The sequence below is a fragment of the Hydractinia symbiolongicarpus genome, chromosome 9 (assembly GCF_029227915.1).
Source record: "Hydractinia symbiolongicarpus strain clone_291-10 chromosome 9, HSymV2.1, whole genome shotgun sequence".
In the NCBI taxonomy this organism is placed as follows: Eukaryota; Metazoa; Cnidaria; class Hydrozoa; order Anthoathecata; family Hydractiniidae; genus Hydractinia; species Hydractinia symbiolongicarpus.
Window position 1 is genome coordinate 25,244,511 of NC_079883.1, and position 21,465 is coordinate 25,265,975.

The 21,465-nt window shown below is 30.7% G+C and overlaps 2 protein-coding genes across 4 annotated transcripts in view; both read left to right on the top strand.

The window, feature by feature from the left end:
- Positions 1–5,443: 5,443 nt before the first annotated feature.
- LOC130657526 (DNA repair protein XRCC3-like) lies at positions 5,444–11,168 on the top strand. 2 transcript variants are annotated; one of them, XM_057460514.1, is made up of 8 exons: positions 5,444–5,562; positions 6,465–6,646; positions 8,475–8,631; positions 8,769–8,920; positions 9,088–9,300; positions 9,382–9,422; positions 9,792–9,903; positions 10,106–11,168. In XM_057460514.1, exons 1-8 carry the CDS (start codon positions 5,502–5,504, stop codon positions 10,238–10,240), a joined length of 1,053 nt encoding a protein of 350 aa, XP_057316497.1. In that variant the 5' UTR covers positions 5,444–5,501; the 3' UTR covers positions 10,241–11,168. The 2 variants fall into 2 exon arrangements, with proteins under 2 accessions (XP_057316497.1, XP_057316498.1); XM_057460515.1 differs by having other exon boundaries at positions 8,475–8,622; positions 10,106–11,149.
- Positions 11,169–11,302: 134 nt separating this feature from the next.
- LOC130657524 (anaphase-promoting complex subunit 1-like) overlaps positions 11,303–21,465 on the top strand; it is a 33,368-nt gene continuing 23,205 nt past the window's right edge. For both annotated transcript variants that reach the window (XM_057460511.1, XM_057460512.1), the window contains exons 1-14: positions 11,303–11,429; positions 12,076–12,135; positions 12,250–12,391; positions 13,798–13,889; positions 14,811–14,887; positions 15,042–15,112; positions 16,037–16,173; positions 16,880–17,144; positions 19,213–19,384; positions 19,462–19,560; positions 19,694–19,781; positions 20,362–20,427; positions 21,122–21,161; positions 21,247–21,302. In XM_057460511.1, the coding sequence (XP_057316494.1) occupies positions 11,337–11,429; positions 12,076–12,135; positions 12,250–12,391; positions 13,798–13,889; positions 14,811–14,887; positions 15,042–15,112; positions 16,037–16,173; positions 16,880–17,144; positions 19,213–19,384; positions 19,462–19,560; positions 19,694–19,781; positions 20,362–20,427; positions 21,122–21,161; positions 21,247–21,302 (1,458 nt within the window). In that variant the 5' untranslated portion in view covers positions 11,303–11,336. The remainder of the gene's footprint in view (positions 11,430–12,075; positions 12,136–12,249; positions 12,392–13,797; positions 13,890–14,810; positions 14,888–15,041; positions 15,113–16,036; positions 16,174–16,879; positions 17,145–19,212; positions 19,385–19,461; positions 19,561–19,693; positions 19,782–20,361; positions 20,428–21,121; positions 21,162–21,246; positions 21,303–21,465) is intronic.

Here is a 21,465-nt window from a genome sequence, read left to right on the forward strand (position 1 = left end):
TGTGGAATTTTTGTCTTTGGATCAAGTGCATTTACCCTTTCAGCAAGTAGTTCTTCCCACCTTTTGAGAGGACCAAAACAGCATACATCAAGTGGTTGTAATTTGTTTGTAACATGGGGAGGTAGCTTTATAAGAGTAATATCCTCTTCCATAGCTTTTTAAATAATTTGATAGATATATGACAAATGACCATGATATACCTCAACCAATGGTCTTTCTTGCACCTGTTCAATAAACTTTTCAAACCAATAATATTTCTGTAGTCATCCACTCATTGTATGATCTTCTATAGATAGTGTTAGGCAATGCACCCTGGCCTTTCCAACAGTCCCAAATGTTTTTGCCTTGAAAGAATATAAGCGGATCGAACACTCTTTCTGAAGCGCAACGAGTAGTTAACACGGAATAATTTTCACGACCTTCTCCCTATTGAACTTTAAATGCGGTTTTGCTTTTCGGAACAGTTACTTTGGACTTCTGAGATCGGTTGTGAACACAGTTTCGTCCAAATTCTAAACTTGCAATGGCTTAAATCCTTTGTCCTTAATGTGTTTTTCAGTAAAAGTTATTTACAATAAAAGGATTGCTTCTGCTTGACTTTCAAACCGTACTGATCTTTTTAGCTTTTTTTAATGACATGTTGTTCCTATCCATAAATCCCCTTAACCAATCTTTTTTCGGCCAATTGTTTGTAAAGGGTTATTTTTTTTGTAATTGTTTGTTACGTACTCCTGGACTAAATGTATGATTTCGTGTCATAAAGGGCTGAAACCAGTATTGCATAAAACTTTAATACAATTAACAAACTGCTGCTTCTCTTTTTTTGTAAGGGCTGTTTTCCTTCCCAAAGCATTTTCTTTCTCCGTCTAATATTTGACTTCAAAACACCAAACGTGGCTGCTTTGCGTATGCTCATTTCGTTTGAATTAATTGCTTTCATGGAGTACCCCATATCAAAATCTGTCCAACGCTTCTCATTACATTTTGGTTTTAGTTTTCTAATGTCTATTTCTTATCTAAAAATAAATTTCTTAATTTAAATAATGAAGCACATATACACCTGCAAGCTTTTTTCTCTGAGAATTTAAAAAGACAATTCAAGTATGAACTCGCTGTTTGCTCACACTTTTTGTGTTAACAAGCACACAAAAAATCTCTTTAGCATGATTCTTACACGCATGATTGATGAACCTGGAAAAGAGTTTCTTTTGTTTGTTTTCAATGCACAGTTTTTAGCAGCAACTACAAAATTGCGTAAAATACAATTCTCTGTGCTAAAAGCTATACCTTTAAACATCAAAATTTTTATTTTCATATTTTGATGGTTCAAAATGTTTATTTTAATTTTCCTTTCCCTTAAGGGGTGAACAAGTTGACCCACCCAATATTAGTGTGCAGCTTTTACCCAACCTGCCTATACCTATGCTATATCCACAAAAAGTAGTTATTGTACACATTATGCCACCGATTTCATGTCAATGTCACTAGTACCCGTCTCCAATAGTTTTTTGTGTTTATATGCAGCCTATCTTGCCAGTTTCTTGTTATCACAATCTGTCTGTTAGTAGCTCAAGTTTATTGATTTTTTCAAATCCATTTTCCTACAACTGGGTTTTATCAACAGTCCTCAAGGATCTGGCATACACTTGGTATACCTCCACAACCCAAGTTGCCTATTTTGCTTGATTTGCTTATTTTTATGCGGTCCTGTCATAATATAAATTTCAATCGCCACGGTTCATTTTGGGTTATTTGCGTTATGGCCTTTTTTGGGTTGTTAGGCACATTTACTTCCTCATTCTGATGCCTCGTTTTCTCCTAAGCGACAATTTACTAGATCGGACTTTGTGTTTTGTAGTACAGGTATTACATTACTGGTTCGATGGACCAAAACCATTCAACTTGGTCAGCTTACACTTCCTGTTCTATTGATGGCTATCCAAGGCTTCTCATAATGTCCTGTTAGAGCTGTCCAACATGCATTTTTTTTACCACAGCAGCCTTACCTAATAGTCATGCATTTTGCTGGAGAGCACAACCCCTACCCCTAAGCTACTCTACCCCTAAGCTCTGCTTTTTTACGTATAAGTCATTTGTCTTGTGTGAGGCAGATATTTTTAGAGTTAGCCGTTCCTGCTTCTGAGAATGGGACCCACTCATTTTGGTGTGGTGGTGCTACTTTTGCATTAGAAGTGGGAGTTTCTTTAGATGTCATCTCACTTTTGGGATATTAAAAGTCGGATGTCATGTATCATTACCTACTACCCCTTGCGCAGCGCGTATCCGCCGAACAGGTTATTGCATCACATTTAGCTTATTTTTTTTCCTTTTTTCCACACCTATTCACTGGCACTTTAACTATTGCCTAGACTTATGCTATTGAATCGTTTTTGTTCTTTTTTATGCAGTTTTTGGTTTAGTCTTCGATACAGTCCTCAGTGTTGTTTTCTTTTATCATTCAGCAGATTATACTCTTACTATATAACATAGATGTTTTATGTATTATATAGTCTTTACTTTGTTTTATGAGCCTTTGTTTTATTTATTTATTCAAGCTTGTAAGAGACCGTTTATTTTCATTTGTATGTTTGTAGTCTGTATATAATAGTCACTTTTGTAGTAAAACTGGTACTATGCACACATGACTTCTTATTGGTTGAGTTTAAATTGCAGGAAGTAAGGAAATGTTAAGTTACCACTAGCTAGAACAAGTGGCCTCCTAAAATATCAATAAAACCCAAAAATCTAAGTTTAATAAAGCCCATATGTAGCTATATGTCCTCCTCATAACTGCCACTCATTTTATTATAAATACTGTGATTGCTAAGATAAAAATGGATAATAGAATTATTAAAAACATCAGAAAAGATTCTTCTGTAGATTGTTGTTCTTGTTTACTTATATTCTGCTTATTCGTTGTAAAAAAGTGAAAGCCGGACTTACTGAGTGTTTTAATAGTAGTTTATAACTTTATATTTATATAATAAAAACAGTTTTTTTAATCTATTATTTTGGGGTCATTTTCTCTTTATTTAGTTTCGTAGGGGTGTGTTCTCGTCATTCAGAATGAATTACGGTAGTATTAAGCTTCAAAGGAACATGTTTTTTTCATTCTAGACATTTTTGCATCATCTTAGAAAAAATGTGACAGTTTCTTGAAATATTTATTTCGGTTTAACAACTTTAATTGGTTTCTATTGGTTCGACATTGTTTCAAATTTTGTTTTAATAATACTCACAACACCTTACATTGTATCAAATCTTTTCAGAACTGTTTTAAAGTGGTTTTAAACTGTTTTATTTTTTTCATTTTTTATTTTCTTAATTTTTATAAAAAATAAGATCATTATTTTATACGTATATGTGTACATGTACATATATAAATGTTTTTAAAATTATTTCAAAATTGTTTCAAAAATTTTATCAAAATCGTTTTATGCGCTTCTTAGTCTTTTATAATATTGTTTCGTGAATTTGATTTGTGATATACACACTTTTTTTATAAGAAACCAGTTTTGGCTACTGAGGCTCAAGTTTCTTATTTTTTCCTGATTTTGAGGCTAAAAGTTTCTTAAGTTAGTATGTCATTAACCCCCTGTAACCCATTCCCTAATTTACTGTAATATTTTCTGTAATAGTTTATGGTCTGGAGAAGCTTAAAAGATTGAGTTAAGCCAAGTTTCCTAATATTTTCAAATTTTGAGCCTCAGGTTTCTTATAAGCGTGTTTCTTATAAAACAAAAGTGTTAACATTTATAAAATGTTACTGAAGATATTATTTCGGTTTGTCTGTTCAGTATTCATATTACTGTGGAAAGTTTATCATTTCTTGAAAATTTCTTCAAGAAATGATAAACTTTCCACAGTAATATTTATGAAATGATTATAAAAAAAGCTTTCCATACAATGAAAATTGTTTTAATTTGTATCAAAAAGTAAATGATATTTTACAAGATGATTCAGGTTTACTGTATCCATAATATTAAAAGGAATATTAAATATAAGGGAGTTGTTGTGAATATGCTAAGATTTTCTAGCGTCATCAAAATATTGAGGCAATGCCACTTTTTAGGGCTTTTTCACGAAATTAATACTGGGGGCATATAGGTTAGGTAAGCAGCATTTAAATTGTGCTAGCATGCCTTTTCAACACATCTTACAGAATAATCCATGTTATTAGGGCTCACCAAGGCCCAACAATTTGAGATTAATGTCCATGCTCGCGTCAGCAGCAAGTAGCACATTTGAAAGTTTGGATCTTATTAAATGATCTAAAAATTCTAAGTCCTAATTTTGCTGTAAACATGGACTAGTAAACTTTAAAAAGCTTAAATTGCATGAACCTACAGTACAGTCTGAATGTAATCTACCACGTACACGCTAATATCACACCTTTGCGTGGAGGACGGCAGTCGTTTGTCTTTTGTTATAATTAATTCCCTTGAGCGTTTTGCGAGTTTATATTTGCGTGTTAAAAAACAATGCACTCGCGAAGAAATATTAGAGCAATTATATTTCTTCTAATAGCGAGATGCATTGTGTAAATGTTTTGATAAGCTATTCCTTTAAGTAATTAAATAATAAAAATCTTTCGCGAAGTTTTATAATACATTTCGCGAGAATGTATTGTTGATTTAATTACTTAAAAAGATTCCAGCGCGTTTAATCTAAGAAACATACGAGAAGCATTGTTCACAACTATTAAATGCCGCTTTTCGTTTTTAAACTTTTAAAATGCGATTAAAGAAACATTTCTATCACTGCTTTTCAGTTATAAACTTTTAAAATGCGATTTAAAAAAACATTTCTATCGCCGCTGTTCGATTTTAAACTTTTAAAAAGCGATCTAAAAAAAACATTTCTATTGTCGCTTTACGTTTTTAAGCTTTTAAAATATGATCTAAAAAACATTTCTATCGCCGCTTTTCGTTTATAAACTTTTAAAATGCGACCAAAAAATACATTTCTATTGCCGCTTTTCGTTTATAAACTTTTAAAATGTGATTTAAAAAAACACTTAATTAATGCAATTAAAAATTTCAAAAGAGTTCGCGCAAAATAGATTGCTAAAATTGATCTTGCAACCTATTGTGATTAAACAATCAATCGCGTGGGGTCATTGTTTATCAGCGAGGCAATTATTTTCTTAAAAAAAAACAAAAGCTATCGCAACGTTATTGTTCTGTGTAACTATTCACATGAGTTTCGCGTCTGCGGTAGATTACATTCAGACTGTACTGTAGCTAGTTGTGGGGCCAAACTTCACCTTGTCTTAATAGAGTTTGTGGGGGATAGTGAGTGCAAATTTTAGCCTATATTCTTACTTCTGTGAGATATATAATAGTTTTTTGAAATGCAATGAGAGTATGTCTAAACATTGACCGTTAATGTTTAAGATCATGCAGTAAGCAGTGACGTTTGTTTGTGAAAAAAGCAATTCTTATATCTTTAAATAATTGCAATTTAGAATTCTCAATATTTAATCAGTATAAATAAAATCAATGTCCGTATCTGTTCAAAACCTAGACATAAGACCAAGAGTGTGCACTGCATTGAAAAAAGGTATGTGTTTGCTTATCCTCTCCTCTCCAAATAAACTTATTATCATTAAATGCCCTTCGTGTAGCCTCAATATTTCTAGTAGAATTATATGTCAAAAATGTTAATAAACTTCCAAGATTTTTGCAATACCATTCTAGAAATCTAAAAATCCATGTAAGATTTTCGTCAGATCCTAGAAAATATTGGATCATCTTACTACGAGGATCTTAAATTATCTTATAAAATCTTTTAGTACTCTTATCTCTTATAATAACTAAATATGTTGATGATTTGTGTCAAGAATGTGACAGATTTCTGACAAATTTGTCTGAGAAAAGCGATTTTTATGTTTTAGCCCTCTCTCTTCTTTGAATTGAAAAAATAAAAGTAAACAAGTTTTTTTATTATTTCCATTAAACTGTTAATGATTTTTTCCTTCATCAGACAAATAATAATAACTAGATAATACAACCTCAATTCAAGCTGAGTAAAATCAGCTAGCTGGCTGGCGTTTAGATACTCCCTCATAATCTACGTTTGTAGCCAAAATCCTAAAATTGGTTTGTTTGGGATGATAAAGACTTATCTTAACATGTAAAAACATATAAAAAAGAAATGTTACAAAAATAAAATATTTTAGAAGACAAAAAGTTAACAAAATGGGAGACCTAATATACAGTTATCTGCAACAAAATTTTACAATTACACCTTTTACCATAATATAAACTTAGTGATTTATCAATTATCGATTTATCAAATTGATAGTCTCTGTCAACCTGTGATGCTTAGGGTACTTATTTACCCATGATTAACTTTGTAGGAAAGACTGTAGGATGTGTTTTTTATTTAATATGAGAATGATTTTGTCAATTTCACCGGTTGTTTTTCAGAATTACTCTAATATTGTTTGTTTGTTGTTTTAGCTAACATCCATACTGTGAAAAAGTTGTTTTCATTTTCAAAATTAGAGCTGAGCAAAAAGACTGGTTTGGGAAGCGCTGACATAAATGAGGTAATATTAACAGCTGCAAAAGCTACGTTTGATCCAACCCCGAAACGTTTATTAGACGTGTTAAAAAAGACTGGAACAACAAACAGTTTGCAGGTCAGTAGTAAACATTTGTTTAGATTTCCCAGATTTTACTAGAATATATATTTTTTGCAGCAACAAATGCAAAACGTTTTTTAAAATTTTATCATCAGTAAGGTTCAGCTGTACTTACTATTCATTTTTTTTAAAAAGACAATTTGCAAAGCTGTTGTGTTGTAGTAATTAGAAAAATGGGTGCTAGTATTAGGCAATAGGAAGAGGATCTAATGTCGAACATGTTTGAAGTAAAAAGATTATTTTTGTGTTTTTTTATTAATTACTAGTTATAAAGCCCGTGGAAAAATCCACTTAGACAGGATAACAATAAAAAATAACCGTTATTTAAATTTCGATAAGGACCTGTCAAGAGATAAAATATTTTTCCTGGAAGTTTGTTTACTTGTTTCCTCTATTGTGTAGAGCTTGAATAGCTGATTATAATAATGTATAGAATCATTTGTTTTGGACAAACACCTAAGAAGATATAAGAGTTTAAACATTTTGTTGACGTCAGCAAAAACGAACAAATATGCAAAAAAATTATTCTAAGAAATTTGTATACCCGTTACCTTATTATATAGATCTTAAAACGCTGATTAAGAAAATATATAGGATCATGTTTCTTTGACAAACGGTTTCAAAGATATTAAGGTTTGAAGGTTTTTTTATGACGTCATCAACCCGTCCATTTCGAAATGGATTCGGGGACACAGGTTTGGGAAAGTTACCCAAATTGGTCACAGGTGGTCCCTAGTTACCCACGCAGGAGATGACGTCAGTTATTTCACCCGTTTCCAAGTTATTTAGCCTTAAATTTGAAAGTGCAATGCAATGGCTTCACTAATCTTAATATACCTTCCTTTGACGTCAATATTGCTCTAATGTCAAAGTTTGCTAATTTACAGAACAAATTTATAGGCGATGTTTTATAGACTTTATCAAAGAAATTTTATCCACTTTCCAAAAGTTACAGACAGAAGCTTTGTATTATCATATAGATTTTCCAATGTATTGTGCAAAAATACTAAGTGTTTCACAGAGGAGGAATTTTCTATGAATTTTTCAAAGTTATTAAGCTGATGTGTTATCTAAAGACATCGAAGTTACAAATAAATTATCCTCATCCCACATAAGCAAATTTATTTTACAAAATAGCAGGTAAAATAAAGGTATAAAACTTAATCTTCTAGTTAGCCACATGCATCTTATTGATGTTGGATTGTTGAAAAAATGCAAACAGAATTTTCAGACATTCAAAATATCTAGATGCACTTATTTTTGGTATTATTATTTTTTGTTGTTGATATTGATTTCATTCTTTTCAGCGTTCCAGCTAATTTTGACTTTTTATTTTTTTCATGAGCTTCATAGCACCAACACCCTCTAAGATTCTCACAACATCATGTTAAAATTTAGAATTTAGATACAATTAAAAAAGTAGAAATAAAAAGTCAGTTCGCAAAAAAATTGCTGACTGTAGAAAAGAAAACCTTTTTGCAAGTGCTTTTGGAGCACTGTAGGCCTTGATCCTTGATAGTGGCTATGGTATTTCAGAAACTATTATAGAAATAGGTGAAACAAACGCTTGATACAAATGCATGATTAAGAAATGAAATTATGTCAATTTTAACATTTCCTTCATAGAATAATTCACAAAGACAGCATTTCTGTTCGCAAATTGCGAATTGCTACCAATCTAAACCCCGTTAAAATTGACAAAACATTTCTTTTATTTTCTAGAAAGTATTTTTTTTTGTTTAAAATTATTATTAAAAATGCAACATGATTTTTATGTTTTGAAACACTTAATTTTTTTGCTAATGCACATATTTTTATTTTGTAGCACTTTAAATTATCAACTGGTTGCCCAAGCATTGATAAATTTTTAAATGGAGGTTTGCTCTACCCAGGGGTGACTGAAATATGTGGTGAAAGTGGAAGTGGAAAGACACAGTTTTGTATGCAATTATGCTTAAATGTTGAACGGAAAAGTAAGCATTGTACGTCATTGACGATAGTACCTAGTATCTAGTTTAACACAAATTGTAAGAGCTTATAAATTCATATACTGCGTTGGAATTAGAACTAAAGCCAAACATTTAGTTGCAATTTTCTTTATTATTGTCATTTCAAACAGGCTCTCTATACATATGCACAGAAGATGTTTTTCCTCACAAACGTCTGCAACAAATGGCTTCTTGTTTTTACCAAAAGAATAAAGATGAGATGAACCTTACAAACCTATCTGAAATTACTGATAACATTTTCATTGAGCATGCAGCTGATTTGGTGAGTTTTACTGCTCTAAATAGTAGTTTTGAACTTATTTTTTTTGATATTACTATATTCATCAGCATTTAAGATGTCAAAAGTGTTCTCTCAACTAATAAAAGTACCATTTTAAGCTGTGCTAAAAAAAACAATTTTTAGGATATCTGTGTTTAAAAATTTTTTAGGATGCTCTTAGGGGTATATTGGATGTTCAACTCCCAGTCATATTATCTTCAAAGAGTATAAAGCTAATCGTGATTGATTCCATTGCAGCTCTTTTTCGTGTTGAATTTAATGTCTCTCAGATGGCTGAACGTGCAAAGGTTCTTGCCAAGATTGGATCAGTTTTGCACAAATATACGCATCAGTTTCAAATCTGTATTGTTTGTGTGAACCAGGTAATCCTCATGATTGTCTATTTGTTCTGCTTAAGTTGAATTACAAATCTATTAAAGCATTCTTGTTTTTGTTTCGGTTAGGTCATGGATGTTTTTAACCAAAGCAACGTCAACAGCCATAGGTTCGATTCTCTATGTTTGCCTAGTTGAGAAATAACTTTGTTTGTAAAAGTATGCAGCCAATATTGACACAAAACGTTCTCAAGATCAAATCATCAGTCCTTCATGTTTACGTAATATAATAATACATTCAGCTCAAACTAAGAAATAAGTGTCATGTCATGTCAACAAATGTCTATCTCACTTTTATCGTAAGTTTGCAACAAAATATTGAATTCTTTGCCTTATCCTTGCGTTAGAATGAACTGGAATCTTTCCAACTGTTTTGTATTTTTCGTAACCTGGGAATCACTTACAACAAATAATTAGGTGTTAATGTTTAATGCGTGATAATAAAATGGATTCAGTATATATTTATTGATTTGTTATAGTTTACAGAAAGTAATGCCTGCTCTTGGCCTTACCTGGTCATATCATGTGAACACAAGGATTTTACTGTCTCGAACACACTTTACACTATCAATGTTCCATCCTGATCAAAAGGTATGTTAGAAAATTTTACGTTTAGATTTGTATGACTGTTAGCAAAGAACTGAATTTTTTATTTAAATATCTGAAGAAAACTGAAAAAATAATCAATGCAAATTTTAACTATCCGGAAAACCAGTGTGAAGTGTATTTAGGCTTTCACAGCTTTACATTTTTTATTATACTTTTTTAAACTGATTTATGTCTCTCTTTTCAGTTGAAACTTGATCCAATTGTTAGATGTTTATCCATATTATTCTCATCTCATCTTCCTTGTTCGAAATGTTACTACATTGTTGATGAAGTTGGTGTAAAAGCAGTAGAAATTCCCAGCTTGCAAACAAACGCTTAATACTATTTTAATTGCATTGTTTGCTCATGCCTAAAAGCAAAATCTTTTTATTTTTTTTGTTGTTACTTATAAATATATATTTTTGTTTTAGTTAGAACTTGCCATTGCACTGTATATTAAAGCAATAAAACTTATGATCTTTTTTTTACTAAAAGGTTTTCCCTTCTAAGTAGTTTATTTTCTTATGTAAATCTTACATTATAAATTTTTTAGTAAAAACTTTAGCATAAACCTTTTCAGTTGTATTCTGTAAATAATTGTTCAAGTGTTATTTGTTGTGTTATTTTGGTATTTAATGTACCCACTGCAGAGGGCACAAAAGAAGAACACAGTACCCTCATAGCTTAAAAGACATTATCCTAAGTCCGATGTGAACTTTGACAGGTTTGGATTCTTTGTTACTTTAGAAAAACAACATTCTTAATCGTTTGTGGTTTCGATGTCTGAAATTGCACCATTTTTTGTAATATATTATGTCCCCCAGGTTCTAGTTTTTGCGTTGCTTTATTTCTTTCATTCTCATGGTAGTGTTTTATAAAGAGTAAAAACAAGTTGTTTTTCTGTTTGTTTTTTTAATGTTATTTTTTCAAATTTCAGCATTACTTGGAAAGGTTAAATACTGTCAATAAAAGATTAAGCACCATGTATGTTTAAACATGTTTTTCCTTAGGAATTTAATTTTAAAGGGGGAGTCTTCCAAAATACCCCTCTTCGAAAGGGGTATAATACTTGTGCATGTGCCTATTCTGTACTGTATTTTTCATTATGAAATCTGTAAATATGCCAACAAAAATGTTATAGAGTATAAACAATTGTTTTACACTTCCAGAATTAATCAGAAAAATTAGTCAAAAAAGTTTAATATTTTCTACTATTTTTTTTAACATTGCTGGTTTTTTATTCACATGTTCAGGTTTATTTCATGCTATAACCCCTAAGTATTAGCAAAACAGAAGCAAAAAATATTTTTTTAGGTGCCAACAGGCTTTCAGTTCAATTTAAGTGTGTAGATATGCATGTTACGAAACTCGATTTTATGTATGTAGATTGGGTATGTTTATTATGCAACTCTTTTGATATGATTTAGATTAACAAAATGATAAAATTAAAAACAATACAAACTTCTCCACCTTTTGGTCGACAGATCCTTGCCTTACATCCAGATTCCAAAGATACTTCACTGACTAAAGTAATACATCTTGTATTTTATAGATGTTATAATATAATTGCATAATGTCAATAGTTCTAGTGGTGGCAATCTCATAGAAATAATAGTACCTGCAAGTGGTTTTCATCAAGTACAGCGTTTATGTATATGACGACTTAACAGGATTAAAAAAATTGCTAAGCACGTTTAGCCTCATGATCAGAATTTTTAATATTCGTGAAACAAAAAATATGTTAACATGTAAATGTATAGGAAAACATTGGAAAAGCATATTTTTACTATATAATTTAACTTTATATTTGAATTCTACGATTAAAAACAATATGATAATCAAAAAAGCATTTCCTGTGTGACTTTGTCAACCAGCATAGTCTGATACGAGCATCGAACATAGGATTAAGTATTGGTATTATTCCAGCCCTCTTCGATTGCCCTCTTCAATGATGTTTGTATTTCTTAAAATTAATGCAGATTTTATTACTCTCAAACTATTGTTGTTTAAATTAATGCCAGTAAGAAATTAACAACCACACAATTAATTGTAAACCACATTAATTAATTCAAATGTTAATCTTCTGGAATAAGGTATTGTCTTTCAGTAGGTAATACTTCTAAAATATAATAAAGAAGTGTGTGCTATAACAAAAAACTTGTTTATTGGTCTTAGAATGAAAAATGGTTTATATCAGTTGATGAAAGAAATGATGAAGTTGAAGAGGAGGAGGAGGTAAATTAACGCCAGTACTCTCATTTTGATTTTTTTTCTCTAAACTTCACTCTTTAAGCATGCTCCCTGTTAGCAAGGGAACAACCTTCTATCTTGTAAACTTTTCTTCTGCAGATATATTGGAGAGGCTGCACTGTGGTTATCAGTTCCTTTGATGCTTGTGCGAAAAATTGTTTTTTAAAAAAATGCTACACTGTTGATACAGACATCAGAGAAGTATTTTACACATACTTTCATCTCAAAGAAAAGAACTCCAGTAAGCGTTGTGTGTTTTGAAATGTTAGCTTAGCTGTGATAGAACAGGTATATCGAAAGCTTACACATGAATGTTTCAGAAAAAATAAAAAAATTATCAAGTTTTGAGAATGTCAACAAGTTTTCTCAATTGTAATATTTGACCCTATTTTTGTTTTATTTAAAGTGAATGTTTGCATTTCCAGAAAATGCCTAGCTTGTACAGGAGCTAAAAAATTGTATTTTTCCTATGCCTTCATACACCTTATTGTCGTGAGGTATGATGTTTCGTAAAACTATCAAAAATTCTAGCTATGAAATGTCTAAAGTACCACCATATTTTGTTATAAAACTGACAGAAAGCGATTTCAAGAGATTATTGAATTTTGTTAAGTTACTTTGTAGCCTTATGTTCATACCAAAGTTAAAAATAATTTGAAATGATCTATAACTTCTTTGCCTAACACCGTGGTCAGTTGTATGTGCAAAATGTATAGTGTTTGCATATGTTAGCTAAAATTATAAAATGCACATGTACAACCATGACATACTTTCTTATAACAAACATGGACAGTGTATTAGCTAGAAATTCTCAATTAAGGCCATTAGACCGCTATTGGGAATTTCGATGATGGTCTCTCGGAGGACGCCCCATAGTGGTGTCTATAGGGAAAATTTTGAAATTCCATGTTCTCAGATACCAGAAAACAGCACATTTTCTTCTAAAACACTTTCGCTACATCAACAAGTCGCACTCGTACATTTCACATTTCAAATAGAAGGTGTTCTTTTAAATTAGAACAAAAAACATTCGAATTGTTGATTTCAAAGTTGCGTAATAATATAAGTTACGTAATAATTACAGGGCCCCTGGTTTGTTGATTTTGAATAGCGTGAATCTGAGCTGAACTTTTTCAGTTACTGGAAAAGTGGTAAGGATCGCTAAAATAATCAAGACACAGCAAAGTAGGCAGACAGCAACAAGCCTGAAAAGTTTACAAGCTTCATGAAACTAAAAATTTCAAAAATATTGATAGAAATCTTGTAAAGTATCTAGTCAATAAGAGTGAATAGTGTAGTTTTAGTATTTCCTGGTATTTAGTAACTTATAAATAGTAAATTATACATGCTCTTCAAGAACATTGTAACTTTTTTAAAATCTTTCATTGGAAAAAATTAAGCTACATTCCATTGGGAAGAGGCTGTTTACTGACCTTAATTTACGCCAGCTAACACCCTGATGGACAGTTTTTTCCTGTATATGCAAAAAATATGTAGTTGATCATTAATACAGTAATTTTTTAGGGCCTATTGCAAACAAAAAATGCCTTAATATTTTTTTATGGTCTAATTGCAAACATCAAAAAAAATTTAGGCTTTAAAGAGTACATTCTTGCCGATTTTGTATTGTTACAATTTTTAATTTAGAACCATGTAGATGTTTGTGCATTATGGAGAAAGAATGTTTGAATGTGTTTACAGAAGCTGGAGAGTTATTTATTGCACCTCTCCCTTTCAAGGTTTGTTATATTGTTACACCTAATCAGACCAAAATGATGAGTTGTTTGTGAAAATACCTCTTAAGCAGGGTGGGTTTGCCAGCAAAAAAATTTCAAAATTGAAACACCCTAGGAATAACATCTTGTTCCTGTAAAAAAATATTTTGACGTACACATTAGGAGTACATTTTTTGTACCTCAGGCAGGTTTATGATAAAGAACATTGCTGGAAGAATGATACATTTTTATCATTCTGTAATTCTTTTTAGCTCTATACACATAAGAGTACTTTTCTAATATATTTGATCCCAAAGCAAAAGCACAATTTTAGTGCACTAGAAGGAAGCAAAGAATAATTTCTTTTATTAAAAATTGTACCACAGTAATCTCATTCAAATCGTGTTTTTAAATGTACGAAGCTTATATCTACCAATACAATAATATGTTGTTCAATATAGCACATATTTTACTTGTTCTAATTTTTTGTGTTCATTTTTTTTGCCTAAAGGCTCGGAAAATGATAGCACAAAGATAAGAAAACAGAAGATATGTCACAGTACACTCTGTACCATGCAATTTTTTATGTATAAGCCTGCTTTTTACCCTCACGGTGTGTATGTGCTCCAGTGTGAGAAGTAATATCACAGCACTTTGAAAGATGTCACATAAATTTCAGCTGATATTTCCCCTTTCTCCCCCCCCCCCCCCCCTCCTCTTTTTTAATGTTAATCATTTTCTTATTCCCAGCTTTTTTACGCACCACTGTAATAGCTTTTACGTTTAAGTATGGGTTAATCTTGGTTATACAACAACTTTTGTAACAAACAGCCTAATTTCATGTTTTCTTGTCACCAAGTCTGTATTATTACAGCAGAGGTCTTGTGCACCTTATAGTGTTTCTTCTTCTTAAAAAAAAATCTTATTTCATGCTTAATTGTGTAGGTGAAAAGAATATGGGCCTTGCATAATGGCGTCTGTGTTGAAAGAGAAACTTCACTTGAGTTAGAACTTGAAAAGAAGTAAGCAATTAATATTTATTAAACATGCTGTTTTGTTGCAAAATATATTTAGGTGAAGACATTTCAATTTTCTATTTTTCTTATTTATGTGTAATTGTAACTTGACACAGTGTTATAATGGGTTTGATGTTTGATCATTTTGCTTTGTTCTTAGATCAATGCCAACATTATTTAGTCTAACGCATCCTTTGGAAGATTTCAAGCCAATTGTGTATCGTTACCAAGGTAAGTTTAACCACGATTCTAGATGGATGCATCTTGCAAAATAGTGTATCTTGGATGAAAACTAATTTAATAATAGCATTAATTAGTTTTCATAAGTAAGACTTAGGAAGATGTTGACCATGTAACAGCAATGTTTATGATAAAGCTTTAAATCTTCGTAATATGCATGTGTCTGTAACTGACAATGTGGATGTGTTCTTTTTCCTTTACTTATTATTTATTATTTTTATACTGGTTAAAAAAAAGTTAACTTCAGTAAGCTAAGTACTGCTATAAATGTGTGTCCTGTTTTATTTACAATAATAAAAATTATACGAAATAAAGAAATGAAAAGTATCTAACGGAAAATAGAAGAAGGAAGATAAAATTTGTTTATTTATTACAGCTACTAAAAATAAAAGAAAAAGAAAGAGAAAAACTAAAAAAATGTCCTCAATCTTTCTTAAATCATTTGGTAGTTCATTGAATGTTTTTGCACCATAGAAATAAAAAGCTTTCCTGTCATATTCAAGCTTTACACGTGGCAGTTTAAGTAACACATTTTTGCGTGTTCTTTTATAACTCATCAATTTTCACACAACTTTCTGTCGACACATTTCACAAAAAAGCAGTTGTTCATTTCATACAAGATTCAAGAATTTTTAGCGGGACCTTGACTCAACCACTGATCATAAAGGCTCGGCTGTGGATTGATTTGAGTTTATCAATTTGCGTTTTCATTTTGCTGAAGTCACTTTTAAAAGTTTATAAAGGTGGAAATAAGTCAATTCCTGTGTGGTTAACTAGGCACCACCTTAAACACCAAAATTCAACTAATTTTCTTAATCATCCCTTCAAACTCTACACAATAGAAGTTACAATAAAATAAAAAATTGTAAAAAACAACTAATATATTGGTGCATTAATTTGGTATTTTATTTGCAGACAGTCGGAAGCCAATGTATTTCACAGATACAACTCAACATATTGTATTTACGGAGCCTGACACTTGCCTTATTCTAACGTATGACTCTGTGTTGGGATTGCACTCTCTATGGAAAGCGAGAAAAGCATTGGAACAAGTATGTAATTATTTACTTTTTAACAATAAAAAAACTTTATTGTAAAAAAAAATTAAAGTATTTTTAAATATGTGCACTTTTTTTTATTCGATGTTAGATTAACTGAACTTAGCCTTGTTATTTTGAATAGAAAAATTTTAATGCATGCTTAACACACTGAATGATTTTATAGGATGAAGAATTGAAAATTGTTTTTCTAAACAATCATACGAACTACTATGTTGACCCTATTTCAAAATAATCAAGTTTAGATAGGTATATGGTAGATCTACCAGGGGTGCAAATCTTATCTAAGCCTTCAATTTGACTTGCGCAAGGATTAATCTAAGCCTTTAAAAAGAATCAAAAGAACCTCAAACTTATACTTATCAAAACTACCAAGACCCGCCCAAATCTCAATTATTTTTTATAAGCACAAGTCAGAAAGATCTTTTTTCATTTTGTGTACACCAACATTCTCAGTTTCTTCTCTGCTAAATTGTTTACAGTAAGTACAAGATGGCAGGCATATTAGTATAAGAATTCATGTTATTGGATAAATACGTTGAAAGAACAGCTCTGATCTAACAGCTGCTATGAAAAAAAGAAATGCTTAAGTAAAAAAGTACAAAATTCTCTGCAAATAGTTAAACAACTAGTAAGCAGGAAATTATAAACCACAATTTTGATTGTATTTTAATTCTCAAAAACAAAGCTTTTTATTTAGGATTTTCCGGAGGGGCTTAGCCATCAAGACAGCCTGCCAGAATTTTTAGCATTTTGTAATCATTCAACAAATATGGCAGATATAAACAATCAGTCCAGATTGTCATTATCACCTGCACCAAATAAGCGTCATTCATGTCCACCAATTTCTCTTCACTATGGCAACAAGCATAGAGTTTCTCCAGCAAAATGTAATTCACCTATGGTGAAGCACTACTCACCGTCAGTACCAAACCATTTTCTTAGAGGATCACCTCAACAAGCCTGTAAGTTTGAGTTTAGTGTGCTTTGATAAATAAAATTTAGCATTTTAATTTTGTCAGGGATAAATATTGTGATTTTTAACTCTAAAACATAGATAGTATATTTTCTTAATTTTGACAATTAAAAAAAAATAGACGTATTTCTATATCCATTTGGTTCCGCGAAATATGCATACTCAAAATAAAGAATATCATGAAAACGAGATTAGTTATGAGCAAAATTTTAGTTTGCAGCAAAGTAGTGCAGATATCATTTGTTTACATGCAATATTTGCAAAATTAATTTGTAATTTGTCCTACAGATTGTTATTAACATTTGGTAATAAAGTGCGGTAATGGCATGTATCATTGGGCCGTTCTAATGCTTTTGTTTATTATTCTTGGTGGTAAATAGTGATTTCAGAATTAGGATACTAATTCGACTTGGTGGGAAAAGTTGGACTTTACACCTTACTTGGAATGTTCTTGCTTATTTGTGTTAAATTTTAAGCCTCTATCATAGATTGAATTTGGTTTAAAAAAATGATCTAAAATTTCATATTAAAAAATTGTTGCTTAAAAAAACACAAAACATTTACTGACATACTCCCTAGAATTAAAGAAATTTCTTTAAAATTTTATCCACAAAATGCTTGTCATGTCGAACTTTAATAAGTGAAAACAATTAACTTTAATAAGTGGAAACAATGTGAAATTTTTTTGTAACGTTAAAAACAATATTTTTGGTTTTGTATTTTCGTAAATCGACACATTGGAAATATTTCATTAAGATTATTTTCTGTAAAATAAGCAATTTGAATAATTCTGCAAGATTAATTTTCAAGATTTCAAAAAATCAAGAAAACAAAATACATAAGCACCTGGTTTTTAAGAATATTGACTTTAATAAATATTAAGCACGTTTACAGCTGAATTCCACAAATTCTTATAAGAAAAAGTGTATTATTTTTTTTTCTTTTTTTTTTCATAATTAAAAAAATGAGGTGCCATTTTAAAAAAAAGACTACTTTTTCTACATATGGCGATTTATGATAAGTTCTACGCTCTATCAATTCACATTACTTACAAACTGTAAGTGTTAAAGTTAACCATCACAATGCTTGATACCATTGTACGATTTTTGACAGTCAGTAGGAGAGGGAGTAGTGACAGAGGAAGTGTGACAATTACATAATCACAACAGCCAATACCAAAAATATTAATTTTGAATATCAATTAACGCAACAAATATTGAAAAATGATTCGTTGGTAACTCATGCAGCTAAGCTATAGCTACAAACCTAGAAAAAATACTTGTGAAAACGCTATAAGAAAATCCAGTCTTTGAAATCTCTTTACTGTGCCATCCCCTTTCCCCCCAAGTCAATGTATTTTTCTTTAGGTTTATGGAATACTTCAGTTAGCATCAGTCAAGCATATTCAATATTGATTTTAGGGGAATGGAGAGCTCAAAATGATATTTACAATATGTTTTTCCAGGACTACTGGCTACTTTTCGGTTTAGCTATACTAGCAAGCTAATCTTAATTTTTTGAGCTGATCAGAAGTAATGTGAAGTGCCATTGAGCGTTAGTAAACTGTATATTGAGTTTTAGTTCTAAATTTACCTGGAAACAGTAAATAAAAATGAGGCTAGATTTAACGTGGCTAGGAGATTTTAGAGGTTTAGCTAACTAGCTAGCTAACATATACCAAAAGATACGCCCTTAAAATCTGCAATATTTTAATTTTTTTTGTCACACTACCACTACCAAAACACTCTTTATAACTGTGTTAACTACGATTATGCGAGACTGGCAGTTAAAAGTTGTAAAAGTCAACATTTTGTTGATACATTCTTCAAAACTGCTTGTAAACAACTAGTATCCCAAAATTTGCTCATAAATAATCTCGTTTTCATGTTATTCTGCATTTTGAGTATGTATATTTCGCAGAACGAAATGGATATGGAAATTGGTCTATTGTACTGTTGTAAGTCTTTCACTTAAATTAAACATTCTTATTTCTTGCAAAAAACAAAAGACAAAAGCAGCTGTGGTCATCTTTCACTCATAAATTTATATTGTTATAGTTCATGATTCAACTGTAAACGGGGACTTTTCAGCACCACGGAAATCACGTTTGTCATCACCAATGATGTTTCGTATGTCGTGTGATGAAAGTGTCATTGAAGATGATTTGGAGCCACTACCACCAGATATATGTCTAGACCAAGTATGGCAAGAGCAAGGCAACATGATTAGGTAAGAGTATGACCTCTACATTTTCGGTCCTTTTGTGTGTAATATTAATTTTATTTTTCCTCTGCTATTTTTTACAGGCATGGGATAAAAGGAAAAGCAGAAGAAGGCTTTATAACAAAAGATTTTAGTGGAAAACAATATGTAGGGTATTTTATTAAAGCACTATCCAAATTAAGGTGAGTTACAAGAATGTTATTTGCATTTTGTTTTGATTTTTTAAATTTACATTTTCTTGTAAAAATATTCCATTTGCATTTACGATTCCCAAGTTAAAGTTAATTTTAAATTGACCTGTGTATACAATTATAGACTGCTAAGGATCAAGGAAAACTCAAAACATGGATCGAGTTTTGAAAAGGTTCTGGAAATTGAATGCTTTGGTTTTGGCAGTTTTCAGGTAAAACCAGTTTCTTTAGTGATATTGCCATATTGTTGGTGTGTGTTTAAGGTGTGTTTTCAACTTGCAATGAAACCCTTGTTTTTTTTATGTTAGAAAATATCGAAAAATATGCTATACAAATTTTTTAACACAATTTTAAATTTTTTTTTGCTTCTACAAGAGAAATTTTCTTATGTTTACCGATCAAGACAAAATAATTCTGAGTAAAATTTATAGGCTTATCATTTTCAGACTCAGCAAACTCCTTTGTTATAAACAGCAAGGATTCATTCCTTTGCGACTTGTACCTCTTGTGCAATTGTTTACTCTTTACTTTACTAAAAATGAAGAATGATAAAACTTTAAGAAATACAATCTTCATTTATTATTTTTTACAAAAAAAACACAACTATAAAAGTTTTACCCTAAGAGAATTTTGAATTAGAATTTTAATACCATTCCTGTCATAAATACCAACATTTATTTCTATGTTCTAAAATATATGTGTATTAATTCCAAAAATTTCAAATTGATTCTTATAAACTATCATTTTGCAAATTCACATTGTATTATTTAAAGTAATTGCATTTTTTTTTAGAATTGTGCAATGTTTGCTGTTTTGGATTTGTCCGAAAATATTCAATTGTACAGTGGTAAACAAAAGGTGTGTTGATTTGTTTTTCATGTTGTTTCTCGTTGTTTGAATTCCCTATGCGTAAAGTTCTAGAAAGTAGCACCCAGGTTTGATTTGTAAAAATTTAGCTTTTTAACAGTTGTCACACTTCAATATTCTTTAATTTTAAGAAGTTCATTCAAAACTTCTGCTCTGAAATTAGATTTTTTAACAAATTTCTCCTCAAATCTCCTCAATTTTAGTGTTACAAAACTTTGTGGTAAAGTACGTAGAAATGCTACATGAGTACAGCAAAAATTTATTCTTTAGTCATGACATTACCTTAAATCTCCTCATATATTCTCCATCCCTTAGTATTGTTACGAAAATACTGTCATCTTTTCAAAAAATGCTGAAAATTTTTGTCACAAAAAAATTTGCAGCACTGTTGTTGTTTTGTGAAAGATCACTGAAAAATGGTTTCAAACTATAAAGTTATAAAGACATTGGTTAATGTTACATTATCTAATATATAACACAAGTTTGTCTGTGACTAAAAATACTTAACGGGACCAAAGTTTGCATTTTCAAGGTGTATGTTTTTCATTCTAAAGAATATGCAAGGTTAAAAAACTGAAGCCTTTTTACAATTAGTTATTTAAACATTACGTCTTTGCAAAGATTAACGCCTAATTATTAAAGTCAGAAAGAAAATGGAAGTGTGGTTAATATGATTTTATTTTAGATTGGTCCTGTTCAGCTGTCTGCTTCAGTGTTTAACAAAAGTGAGTTTCATCGTTATCTGTGTTATGTTATGCTGCATGAAATGTCTAGGGAAGAATTTTAAACCAATATTTTTCATCTGTTTAGATATCACAAAGCAGCAATTATCATTAAAACATTTTGGTGCCACAAGCTTTGTCGTTGTAAGTAGATTTAATTAACTGTAACAGCACAAGCTGAGTAATGATTTAAAAAAAAAATAGCTCAATAAATCAAAGCTCAAGCCTGGATCAAAATTGTGGAATAAAAATGTGTGCAGTATGCCTGGGTCACTTGTCATCGATTTATTTAAAATTAAATATACAT